General features: G+C 40.4%; 2 protein-coding genes across 3 annotated transcripts; one reads left to right on the plus strand and one right to left on the minus strand.

The window, feature by feature from the left end:
• Positions 1–4,207: 4,207 nt before the first annotated feature.
• Positions 4,208–7,661, minus strand: mul1a (mitochondrial E3 ubiquitin protein ligase 1a). Its single transcript, XM_046409231.1, has 6 exons — positions 7,550–7,661; positions 6,833–6,986; positions 6,262–6,349; positions 5,995–6,115; positions 5,401–5,632; positions 4,208–5,233 (listed from the first exon to the last, which is right to left on the minus strand). Exons 2-6 carry the CDS (start codon positions 6,947–6,949, stop codon positions 4,739–4,741), a joined length of 1,053 nt encoding a protein of 350 aa, XP_046265187.1. The 5' UTR covers positions 6,950–6,986; positions 7,550–7,661; the 3' UTR covers positions 4,208–4,738.
• Positions 7,648–12,092, plus strand: alg3 (ALG3 alpha-1,3- mannosyltransferase). Of its 2 annotated transcripts, none has more exons than XM_046409229.1 (9): positions 7,648–7,873; positions 8,564–8,663; positions 8,768–8,915; positions 9,140–9,300; positions 9,461–9,581; positions 9,697–9,902; positions 10,637–10,713; positions 10,918–11,062; positions 11,146–12,092. In XM_046409229.1, exons 1-9 carry the CDS (start codon positions 7,693–7,695, stop codon positions 11,324–11,326), a joined length of 1,320 nt encoding a protein of 439 aa, XP_046265185.1. In that variant the 5' UTR covers positions 7,648–7,692; the 3' UTR covers positions 11,327–12,092. The 2 variants fall into 2 exon arrangements, with proteins under 2 accessions (XP_046265185.1, XP_046265186.1); XM_046409230.1 differs by lacking the exon at positions 7,648–7,873 and adding an exon at positions 7,913–8,068.
• Positions 12,093–12,303: the final 211 nt, after the last annotated feature.

Raw genomic sequence — 12,303 nt, forward strand, 5'->3', positions numbered from 1 at the left:
TTTACTAAGAAAACATGCAGCCAGCATTTTTGAAGGTGGATTTAACCCAGAAAGTCTGTTTCTATGCATGGCAGAAAGTTGTCACAGAGGCTTAAATGAGGGTTAATTAGTTGACGAGTTACATCTCACCATAGACGAGTGCAACCTTGATTCAGATCTTAGGTTATGTAAAGCATCAGAAATCAAAAATTTGTCACTTTATCTGAATGTAATTCCCCAGCGATGACTCACAAAGCTCTCCCTTCCCAAGCAGTTCATTTATGCAGGGATTTCACATAACATCATCAGTCAGCGACACAGTTGGAGGCTGTGGGGAAAGATCTGACCTGCTGCCCCACACAGTATCAGGTGCTGCTTTATGTTTGCTATTAGAGGGAAAGAACATACATGTTCTATACCAACTGGACGCGTCTCTTTCTAATGTTGTACTCCAGTAATGCACTGTTTAAGTGCTGTGATTTCTCCTCCTCTTTGTCCTTCTTTCTTTTACTCCGTTTTGGCCCCTTTAGTAGGCAGCAGCTTTTAATGATCAGGCTCACTCAGTCATTCATATCTGACAAGGGCACCAACCCCTAAGAAATGTGTGTGTGTGTGTGTGTGTGTGCTTTTGAAGAACTGACTCCAATTACGAATGAATCACCTTGCTGAGTCACTCACCCCCTCCCCATCTCTCCCCTCAAGCAGCAGACCAAGCGCTGCTGAACTTGGACACACTCATTCACACGCCCACACACACACACACACGTGCACATGTACACACATACACACACTGTGTTCCTCCCAATAACAAGCCTAGAGCTAAGATCCAGGATCAGTTCTCTGAGTATCAGCTCGCAGGACGTGTCTATACGTATGTGTGTGTGTGTGTGTGTGTGTGTGTGTGTGTGTGTGTGTGTGTGTGTGCACACGCAGGTGCATATTTCACTGGGACTATAAAATGTCAGTGAGAGGACAAGGAGAAAGAGGGGAGATTATATAGTACCATATCTATCTCCTCTTCTTATCATGAAGATTAATTTGTTTGTCTTCCTGCATAAACATCCTCCAAAACATTGTGGGAATGTTGGCAGATCTCCTGCTCTTGGATCAGTGAGCACACAGCTGAGATAGAAAAGCTCACAGCTGTAGTCTGCAGCACACTGAAGCTACGCCGAGGCAGCTGTACACTCCGCCTCCCGCAACTCATTCACAGGGGAGGCCAAAGCAGTGATCAAAGGTGAATGTTTCATGTTGTTTAGTACCATGTTGGTGAAGCCTGTGTGTGATTTATAAAGCAAAACTTGTCACCAAGTTTGTTCTCAGTTTCTGCACTTCTTTCGGCAACTCAGAGTTACAGATCTGCATGACAACTTTGTAAGGTGATAATTAGTCATTGTTGTGTCGTCAGCTCATAATGTTGCCCCCAACTGGCCAAAATATCCAATTTTAAATACTTTCCAGAGGGCTATAGAGGTAAAATTATAAATTCATTCTTGCAAAGGAAAACCACAAACCTCACCTACACAATTTACTTTCTACTGAGGAAATTATCCCAATGAAAGCTGATGACAATGTGTTTTGTAGATTATGCAAGAAAAGATACCTGGTTGGATATTTTACATACGTTTTTATACCTGATACCTGTAGCAGTTTGGATTATTTATTTCCTCCTTTGGTTTTACAGTATTTTTGTATTTAAAACCCTGTATTACTCTACATTGTTCCTAGGTGTGAGTGTGTGCGTGTGTGGCTGTCTGTCTTTGTGTGTCAGCCCTGCAAATGACTGGCGAGCAGTCCAGATGTACCTCGCCTTTCTCCTGTGGTCAGCTATAGGCTCCAACCCAAAGTGGATATAGAAGATGGATGGATGGAAAACCCTGTACTGAGTAAATGAGTTTTTCAAAACCAGTGCTCAACCTGAGAAGCCAAACAGAAAAATCTTTATATCTGACAAGTGTTCAGTGCCCTGTGCTACCATTCCTTCCTCCCTGCCTCCTCAGGGAGGTAGCACTTGGTTTGTTGATGAGAGGAGAAGCACTGCAGTCACACTACTGTTGCAAAGTAGGTCACTCATCCCACGTTTCACTGCATGCCCAAAGCAGATGGGTGACAGCGGTAATTGGCATCAGGGACTATAGCACGCTGTGATGGCTCTCTCTCCTGAGATACCACACCTCTGCCTTTCCTCCTGCTGTCTGCTGACTGTCTGTGCCAAAGTTAGAAAAGAAAAAGAGAAAACCTCCACACCACAGCTCCGTGTCAGGGACACGAGTGCAGGAAGTCCTGGTGTGTTTACATTCTGTTGTTTGTTGAATGCAATGTTTGGCTCTGTCTGCTGTATTTTGGCTTGACTATGACATTTTTTTTTTGGATACAGGATCTTAACACAAAAGAAATCCATGGACATTTACTGAACAAATAGACTAAATGAATGGACACCAAAACAGGATAATACCAAATTTCTACATTTTGTTTGACAAAAATTACTCTATGATACTGTTGCTCCATCTGACGACCACATAGCCTAATTTTAACAAACTAGAGTCAACAGCCATGCTAATGGCTCTGTAAGGCTTAAGCACAGGTGTATTGCTTGACCAAAACGCTAACATTAGCATGCTAACTTGTCCACAATGGCAATGCTAAACATTAGCATTGTTTCATGGTAGTTCATCCAGTATTTTTCACTAAAATTTCAATATCAGGGGATCACTCAAGTCAGTGAGATTCACCTTCTGTGGACCATGAATGTCTGCAAATAGCTGAGCCATTTAGCCTGGGCATAAGTGGTATGGTGGACCAACAGAGCAACATTCCCATCTCAAAAGACAAGAAAAGGTTAGTTTGACATTAGTAAAACATGATAATGCTTTAGTCATGCTAATCCTGCTATTAAAGCCCTGTAATTTAAACCGGCACACCAGATAAATAGGGTTTTACCTAAGTAAACTACCACTGTCTGCACCCTCATCATCACAAATCAGGGTCTGCACCCGTGAAGTACAGCCAATTAGAGAATGATCATATCATCTAAATAGTTTGTCAGCTATCAGATGAGATTAACCAGGATATCACAGCATACATTAATTGCACATGACTTGGAAACCGTCCCCTGCAATCAGTGCCTTTCCTCACTATTAGCCAGTGCACTTCACTGCCTCAAGTGTGGAAAGATTGACACCTAGTGGAAGAAACTTTTATCATAATTCATAGACAGTGAAATGGGCCTAAACAATGCTAAAGTAACTGCGACAATGAACAAAGACAAAAAAGATAGCAAGAAAATAAACAAATAAAATTAGCCTTTATTTCTATATGAATGTATAGATTTCAGCCCGTTTTTCATAGGATTCACTCTCTTCAAGACCCATGTGAGGATTATCCTATCATTCTTTTACTGTGATGTAAATTTATTCTCTCCATTTTTCATTTAAACTGGAATGAACAAACCAAATGCCACTCAGTTTTTTTCCCATGCCCTCAGAGGTCTGTGAGTGTTACATTAATAGTCTGTTCCCCGAGAGCCGCAGCTGCTGTTCTGCTAAGAGAGCTCATGAAGAATTTGTCAAAGTGAACCCTTATGACCGCTGAAGAAGATTTATGACATCCTGTGTCTCTCACCTGCTTCTTTTTCACCCTGCGCCCCCCACCCCCAACACACACACACAAGCCCAATGCCCCCCAACCTGACATACACGGGCCTATTAAGTTTTCCCCTTTTTGTACTACTGCTGAAAAAAAAATCTGAAGGTAGTTTTTCAATAATCCACCATATCTCTACATCTTCTCGCTGCTTATTTGAGATGACAGAAATAGTAAGCTTGATGACTCATTACACTCAAGTCTTTTCAGACACCAGGTGCTGTCAACAAATCTATGGGGAAAAAAAAAAAAATCAAAAAAACCCCACCATAAATTGATTTAACTTTGAGAGTCCTGTGGATCTATTCAGACATGAACCACTTTCCTAATGTTTGAGAGGAGCAGCAGCCATTTGAGACACAGCAGCTGTTGTTCGGATGTCTGCGGATTATTCAGGGATGCAAGCACGCAGAACATCAACTCTAGAATCATATCAGATCTGTACATGAGGACATAATGATCTGTATTCTGAGACTTACATTTTTAATACGATTCCATTTATGAAACAAATCTGAAAAGAGCGAGTGGTTTAGCACCATGTATTCATGGTGATACAGACAGTAAGCGAAATACACAACACAAATGGTTCAAAGAGTGATGCTTTATTGAATTTTCTTCAACAAACCAACATTTTACACACTCTAGCCGGTCTTTAGGTAATTAATAACAGCTTCATATTGGCACTAAATGCATCTTTGTTTCACTCACTTCCATTGACTCGTGACTCATGTATGTAACTGAGAGGGGTCAAAACAAAAGCTTAGCTCCTTTTGATTAAACTTAAGTTATTCAGATACCTACAGTACAATCACTCTTAGCAGCAGCCATATAAATTACCAAAGTAAGGCACAGAGAAAACATGTAGGAAAATAAACGTCTCTGTACATCTTTATCCAATTATTTCATTTTCTGGTATTTACAATGTACAGATAGATAAAAGGACCTCACTGAAACTCTGTTGTGTTCTCCTTAAATATGCATTTTAATAATACATAAAGTATATTCTTAACATTTAGTTCTTTTTTACAGTAACAAGATTATCAAAGAATTACCATTGTGCAGCAGTTTAAACCTTTGGTGTGAAGTTCCACTGAGGTCATATGGTCACACAGGTGCGTCAGACGTGGTACAGAGGCATCACTCTGCTGATGTCCTGTCTACATATGGGGCATCGGCGGTGTGGAAGGGCCTGGTAGCAGGTGTAGCAGCAGCACACATGTCCACAGTCCAAAAGAATACAGTTACGTGGCTGACTGAGGCAAATGACACAGGCATTTTCTATCTGTTCCTCGGGGCCTGCCACTGTGGCCAGCGCTCTCGGAACTTCGCCCTGCAGTCTCTCAAATTCCCTTCTCTCCTGCTCTCGCTCCCAGCGAATTTTTAGTTGGTAGTAGTAGCGTCGAGCAACCCAGAGGAGGACCGCTGCACCAGCCACAGCAGAGGCAACAGCCAGCGCCTTCCACCAAATGGCCATGGTCTCTTGCTCTCCTCGCAGGGTGTCAAAGTCTGCAATGCTCAAGAAGTACTCTGAACCATCAGAGGGGGGTCGAAGATTCAGGGTGCCATCTGTGTCCAGTATCAACTCACCTACGCCTGTAAGAGCTGTGCCCACCTGGATAAAGAGGGGAATGTTTGTCAAATGTAATATATCACTAAGATAATTTTTGTTCATTTGGACTCTCATGGTTCACAAAAAATATTTATGCTTTGTCAAATAAATATGAATGAAATGTTGAATTAGAGATGTTAACAATGCCAGCATCTGATCTGACAACTAACTTTGAGCATGTCCTCGGTCTCCAGTTGCCCTTTAAGTTTCTCTCCACTGAGGTATTGTCCTACGATGTCACCCAGGCCGTAATTGACCTGGTGGAACTTCTCGTGGGTGATTTCCAGGTGCACTGCAGAGGCCTGCAGAGGGCACAGGACTCTGACTGTGGTCTCATCTGATCCCATTAAGACAAAGGGCACCGCATTCACTCTTTGGTGCAAGACTCGTTCACTGTCTGTCCTGCAACAAGTAAAGCGAGGAAGGACAGGTCTCAGTCTACACATATGAACATAGAGACAAAATATCACATCCACTGGATCTTTGGGGTTGTGTTTTTGGCTCACAGACAAGTACAGCTTGTATGAAATGGGAACAAAGCTTCTTTTTTTCAGTTGAAATGTTGAAAAATGCCTGAAAGAAGCAGGCCTGAGATTTGTTTTAAACAGGGGCCAGTGCAGACTTTTTTCTCTTAATTTCAAAATTTAGTTTCCTGCCTAACTCTATATTGTCCCTTATCAAATAAATGTGACAATGCCAAAAAAATGGATTATGTATTTTATCATAATGCTGCACTGTATTACTGTCTTGATAGGAGTTCTCACCAAGTTCGTGTAAGGCTGTTCCACACCAGCCTGTGTTCTTTCAACGTGAATCTCTGCAATACTCCAGCAATTTCTTTTTGGAAGTGGCTCGTCAGAGACTCACCCACTGGTTTCACAGTACCTACAAGGTATCACACACACATGCGCGCACACACACACACACTTACACTGTAATACAGAAAAAAAGGCAAAGGAGGTATGTGCATATTCCATAGGCATATGCCTATTAGCTCTTGCCTGTATCAGAAACAAAGGAAGCCTAATTACCTTCAATGACAGCATACTGCAGACATGCTCCTGGAGTAACTTTCAAAATGTCTTTGAGTTTGCCATCTATGGGGAAGCGTGGAGCATTCTGACAAAACGAGACAAAGACTGTTTTTGTATATATATTGTAGTAGAGAGTAGTCAAGTTTTACAAAATCGCACAGTAAAACTAGCATGTACTGCACATGTGCCAATCATGAAGGTTTAGATCCCCAAAGGATTTCCAAGATGAACCAAAAAAAGATAGGTTTCATAAAACTTAAACGCAAAATTTATCTTTTACTTTCTCCAATTCTTGTTTCTTCCTCTGAATGTTTACATGATTTAGTTATTCAGTCCTTACAAGATAAAATACTTTGGCTAAGGGGTTGGAAACAACTGGACTGGAGGACTGTCCTGAGTGTTGCTCTTCCTCAAGAGGATTTCAAGCAATGTGTAAAAGATTGTTTACATGGTTTCAAAATTAATCCAATTCTCTTCTATGGCTTAGACAGCAAGACAAAACTAAAATGAAAATATGAAAAAATAAAGTTTCATAAAACTGTGGTTATTACACATAATCCACACCTACATCAAGCTTATCTAGTGTTGTCCGGCTTTTCTTGTAGAAATAGTAGCAGATGCCTGAGAGGGCAAGGCTGGTGCCAAGACACACTGCCTCTGCAACCTTCACAGGAAATCCATCCATTTCTTCTGAGCGTCCTGTCACCGCCCAAGGCACAAACCTGCACAAACATAAAATAAGGTCAATCAATCAACCTGCCTTGTTTCACTCTAAAACCACAGGAACGAGACTCTGACTTTACTGTGTCATGCTGATATGTTTACAGTGTGTGGGACATTAATTACTTACTGATCTGGGGGGAGTAACAAAATAATTCCGTAACATATTGCGATACAGTGTCCTGCAATGTACTGAATCACTACAAATTTTGCGCTACAATGGGTTGCAATAACGACAAATAAAAGTGTCCTTTCTTCGTGTTTCGGACAAAAACGTGCAAACTGTTGTATGCAATAACATGAGACACTTCAGTTATGTTACAAATAAAGCTAGAAATAAAAAGGAAGGTGATACAGGTACATGAAATATTTTAGTGATACTGTTTTGTTGATTAACTCATGCTAGCTGTTCCAGCTAACGTTGCTAAGACAACTAACCAGTAGTGACCTCTAAACGTTTTTTTCCAATTTAGTATTAGCTAACCATAAGAACAGTAATAAGTAATATATAAAAGTACACATGTATGAACTGTAAAATTGGATTAGTCACAAATCAGTTTTGTACCTGTCAGAGAAAGAAATCTCTCAACTTGACATTTTCGATTGAGCAGCGTCGTCCATATCACGTGTCACATCATCGACGTCACGTGACAAAGTCTATAAGCGCATGTCAGTTTCGGCATTTCTACACGTCGCTATTCCTCCGACATGGCAGGAGGTGTGCGGAGAAAATCTCCTGTTTGCCCGTCCCCGCTATGGGGGAAACTTCACACGCTATGGCAGGACAAGCATTTGGTCTTGTTCAAGACGGAATATACGTTATTGGTAGTTTCAGTTTTGTGGGTCTTGGAGATCGGGATCAATGTGTGGGTCATCCAAAAAGTAGCATGTAAGTAGCTGCACGGCTAGTTAGCATGCTATGGTGTTTTGTCGTTTTATTGAACGTACCTGAACACTAAGTAGCTAGCGTTAGCAAATCTCCTAACTTCCAATGCCACCTGTTAAAGGGAATTTACTGCCCTTGCATGGCCACATACAGTCATCTGTTCCAGTGCTGAATGACATTCTTCATAATCACCAGCTGGCAACTGTCCACTGTTAGCGTAACGCATGTTTTTCCCAAATCGTTCAGTTTTCATATTGTGTGTTGTTTTTCATCTGTCATATATAACATTGTGTACTTCTTTCCTTGTGTTGGGCTGCAACAGTTAGTCATCATGTAATCCTCTAATAATCTTAGTATTATTTTTTGATCAATAGGTTAATTGTTTGTTCTATAAACTGAGAGAAAATGGTGAAAAATGCCTATTAAACAGTCCTAATTGAAGCTACCCAGATTTAAAACAAAAAAAACCCCAAAAAATATTAACAACTGATGAACTGGAGCCAGCGAATGTTTGTGTGTGTGTTTGCTTATACATTGTCATGCTGAAACAATTAGTGGACTAATGGTAGATCGACAAAATCAAATAATGAGTTGATGAATCATTTTAACTAAGATTTTGCTCATTACAGCTTCAAAAAGGTAAAGAGCTGGTTGGAACTTAATGAAAACACCGATTTATGTTCTTTACTGCAGACACAGAGATAGACTGGAAAGCCTACATGGATGAAGTAGAGGGAGTCATCAACGGTACCTATGACTACACCCAGCTTAAAGGAGACACTGGCCCCTTAGTGTGAGTTTCAGATTCTTTTAGCAATCTACGTTCTTCCATCCTGTTGCTGTATGTTGTTTTTAGTGCAATGAGAGAAATGAGAAATGAGCAGCTTGTCATTGCAGGTACCCGGCTGGCTTTGTCTACGTCTTCACAGCTCTCTACTACATCACCAACCATGGGGTGAACATACGCCTGGGCCAGTACCTTTTCGCTGTTTTCTACCTCATCACGCTGCTGCTCGTCTTCAGGATATACTACCAAACTAAGAAGGTTAGTCTGTGTAGCAAAAGTTTCAGCTACCGTGTGGCATTATTGACTTTGCTGCAGAACACCACTAAACTGCAGTGCTTTGTTTGTTAATATTCACGAAGCCATTGAGTTTGTGTGAAACATATGTCTATAATGCGTGTCACTCTTTAAAACAGCATTGTGTGTATTTTCCCTTTGTTACAATAGTTGTATTTGTTTATTTGTTTATTATTTTTTTTTACCAGGTCCCTCCTTACGTGTTCTTCTTTGTGTGCTGTGCTTCTTATCGCATCCACTCCATCTTTGTGCTGCGTCTCTTCAATGATCCAGTGGCCATGATGCTGCTGTTTGCAGCTGTGAATCTCTTCATGGATGGATACTGGACCATAGGCTGTGGCCTTTACAGGCAAGTGTGGACACCTTCACTGTAGCTTTTCACCTAATGCCTTTCTGTGTTGTCTGAGAGTGCCAGGTTTCATATGTTTCTTTGTGACTCTTTATGCCTTATACTATTTTTTTGCCATGTCGTGCGAAATTACAACTCAATCTTCCTCTCTTTTTGACAGTTTAGCAGTGTCTGTAAAAATGAATGTGCTGCTTTTTGCACCTGGGCTACTTTTCCTGCTCCTGTCTGAGTTTGGTCTAATCAGGACAATCCCAAAACTTTCTTTGTGTGCAGGCATACAGGTAAAATATTCCATGTAAGACAAGAATAAACACAGCTTTACTGGGATATTTAAGTATATTTTTTATTTTTTGTTCAATATCATCATCTCTAAATCAGTCTGTCTTGATGTTGCAGCTTTTACTGGGTCTGCCTTTTCTCTTGGAGAATCCCATTGGTTATTTGAGTCGTGCATTTGATCTTGGCCGTCAGTTTATGTTCAAGTGGACGGTCAACTGGCGTTTCCTGCCAGAATGGCTCTTCTTGAATCGGTACTTCCACTTACTCCTGCTGGCAGCCCACCTGCTCACCCTGCTGCTCTTTGCTCTCCACCGTTGGAAAAGGTAAGACCGACTTTGACCGTGCCAAGGTTACTGTTGGCTTCGTAGTTGAAGGTGAGCTGGAATAAATCAGGGGGCTTAAAATCGTGCCAGTTTTTGTTCCACGACACCGCAGGCGCTGGCTCAGCCAGTAGCCAATCTCACGAACCAGAGTTTACTAATATTAAGTTGAAGAATGAGGATTGAAGGACTAATGATTTCAGAAACCAGAGCTGAATATCTGTTAGGCAGTGGCAACAGTGGTTTGTTTGCTGCCATGTTGACTCCTAAACATTATGTCATGACTGCAGACATTGCAAAAAGCTATTGTGAAAAAAATCAGAATTCTCAAAAGCGTTGAAACACTTCCAGGATGTGACTTTTGTTTTAACATGTTCTCCATCTACAACCTAACTCTGTATTCTGCTATTCTGTAAAAATGTGGGTGTATTTTGGTATTTCATGCCAATGTAAGTGGATTACCTACTCATAAAGTCTGATTATATATATATTATATATATAAGTATATGTTATTGGATCTCAAATAATAATGCTGCTCTTATAAGTTGCCAATAAAGTACTTATTCAAGCATTAGTGATGCTACCTACACTTAGAAGTCATCACTTACACTTTTTCACAAATGCCACTTTTTACAGTTAAGGCAGGTGTTAACAATATTTGCTGTATTGTTTACATTGTAGTCTTAGAAGTGGAATTACAATTTTTTTTTTGTGAAAAGTATTTTTTCTCCTAACAGGCCGGGAGAAAGCATCTTTGAACTCATCAAGGAGCCAGGCAAGAGAAAAATCCCCGCTCAGAAAAACACCGTCGATCATATCCTTTGAATCTACTCTTATCGGTTGAATATTATTCTTTAAGGGACAAATTAGGATTATCAGGAAAACCTGCTGCTTTGTTCACCATCAACTATAAAAATTAATTATATCATAAATGTCTCCATATTATTCATAGTCTAATTAAATGAATGAGGCTCCTTGTATTCAGCGGCATTTGTATCGAACCTTAACAGATGATTACAGATTGTTCTGACTCTGTTCACCTCTAACTTCATTGGCATGTGCTTCAGCCGCTCTTTGCACTACCAGTTCTACGTCTGGTACTTCCATACGCTGCCTTACCTGCTCTGGAGTGGAGGAGTCAAGAAACTGGCCCACCTGCTCAGGTAAGAGGGATACTAAACCACAAGTTCCATTCACGTCGCTCAATCACACATCTAATGCCATATTGTTGTCTTCTTGCGTTCAGGGTCCTGATCCTGGGTCTGATCGAGCTTTCGTGGAACACCTACCCCTCGACTAACAGCAGCTCAGCCGCCCTGCACATCTGTCACCTCATCATCCTCCTCTGTCTGTGGCTAGCTCCGCCCCTGCCCTCAGCCCCAGCAGAAACACAAGAAAATACACCTTCCAAGGACAAACGCCAGTGAGCCGCAGCCTCATCACACTGGACGTTCGTCGTTGAGTCCGTCTGATCAGCTGCCTCCATCTTCCTTCTCTCTTTGATCCTCCCAACGCCGCTGCAGAGGGAGGTCACTGGGGTAGACTGTTTCATAAGTGAACGCAAGGACCCATTTGATGCTTCTCATCTCAGTTCACTGCTTAAAGTGAAGGAAGCCAGTGAGTGGGTGCAGTCTACATACAGGTACCTACATGATGAAATGACTTGCAGTTAAAGAGATGAAAAGAGAAAGGAAATGTGAATTCTCAGGTTTCATTTTCAGATACATCAAAGTAAGGATGGAGGACAGTGCCAGGAAAAAGTTTTGAATGTTATACCGTTCTGAGAAAATTTGTTACATAGGTTATATTTCTACATGTTAAGTTAAAACTGCACTCTGTTATTATCAAAAACTGATATTTTACTGGTACACAAATGACCTTGTACAAGGTATTAAAAAGGCATATGTGATACAGAACTTGAAGTTGGCCCCCAAAGCTTTAAATTAATTGCAACGATGGCATTTTCCACTTGATACAGTAGTTGCAGTATTCTCTAGTACAAGGACAAAAACTATTACACAAATGTGTAAAACTAAGCTGTAGACAGTCAGATATGATATGTTAGGCAATTCGTTCTTTCTCTGTTGAGAGTGACCTACCACGTTCGTAAGCATATAACTAAACTTAATGTGAAAAATATGCAGTAGACTAACAACATTTGACATTTTATATTAAACAGAGATGCCACTTAAACTTGATGCTGTTTTTTCTTGCATGTATGTTTTTATTAGATTATATGTATATGTGTATATATATATATATATATGTATATATATATATATGATATATATATGTATATCATATATATATATATATATATATATATATATATATATATATGATATATATATGTATATCATATATATATATATATATGTATATCATATATATATATATATATATA

This window comes from Scatophagus argus, chromosome 13 (assembly GCF_020382885.2).
Source record: "Scatophagus argus isolate fScaArg1 chromosome 13, fScaArg1.pri, whole genome shotgun sequence".
Classification (NCBI taxonomy): Eukaryota; Metazoa; Chordata; class Actinopteri; family Scatophagidae; genus Scatophagus; species Scatophagus argus.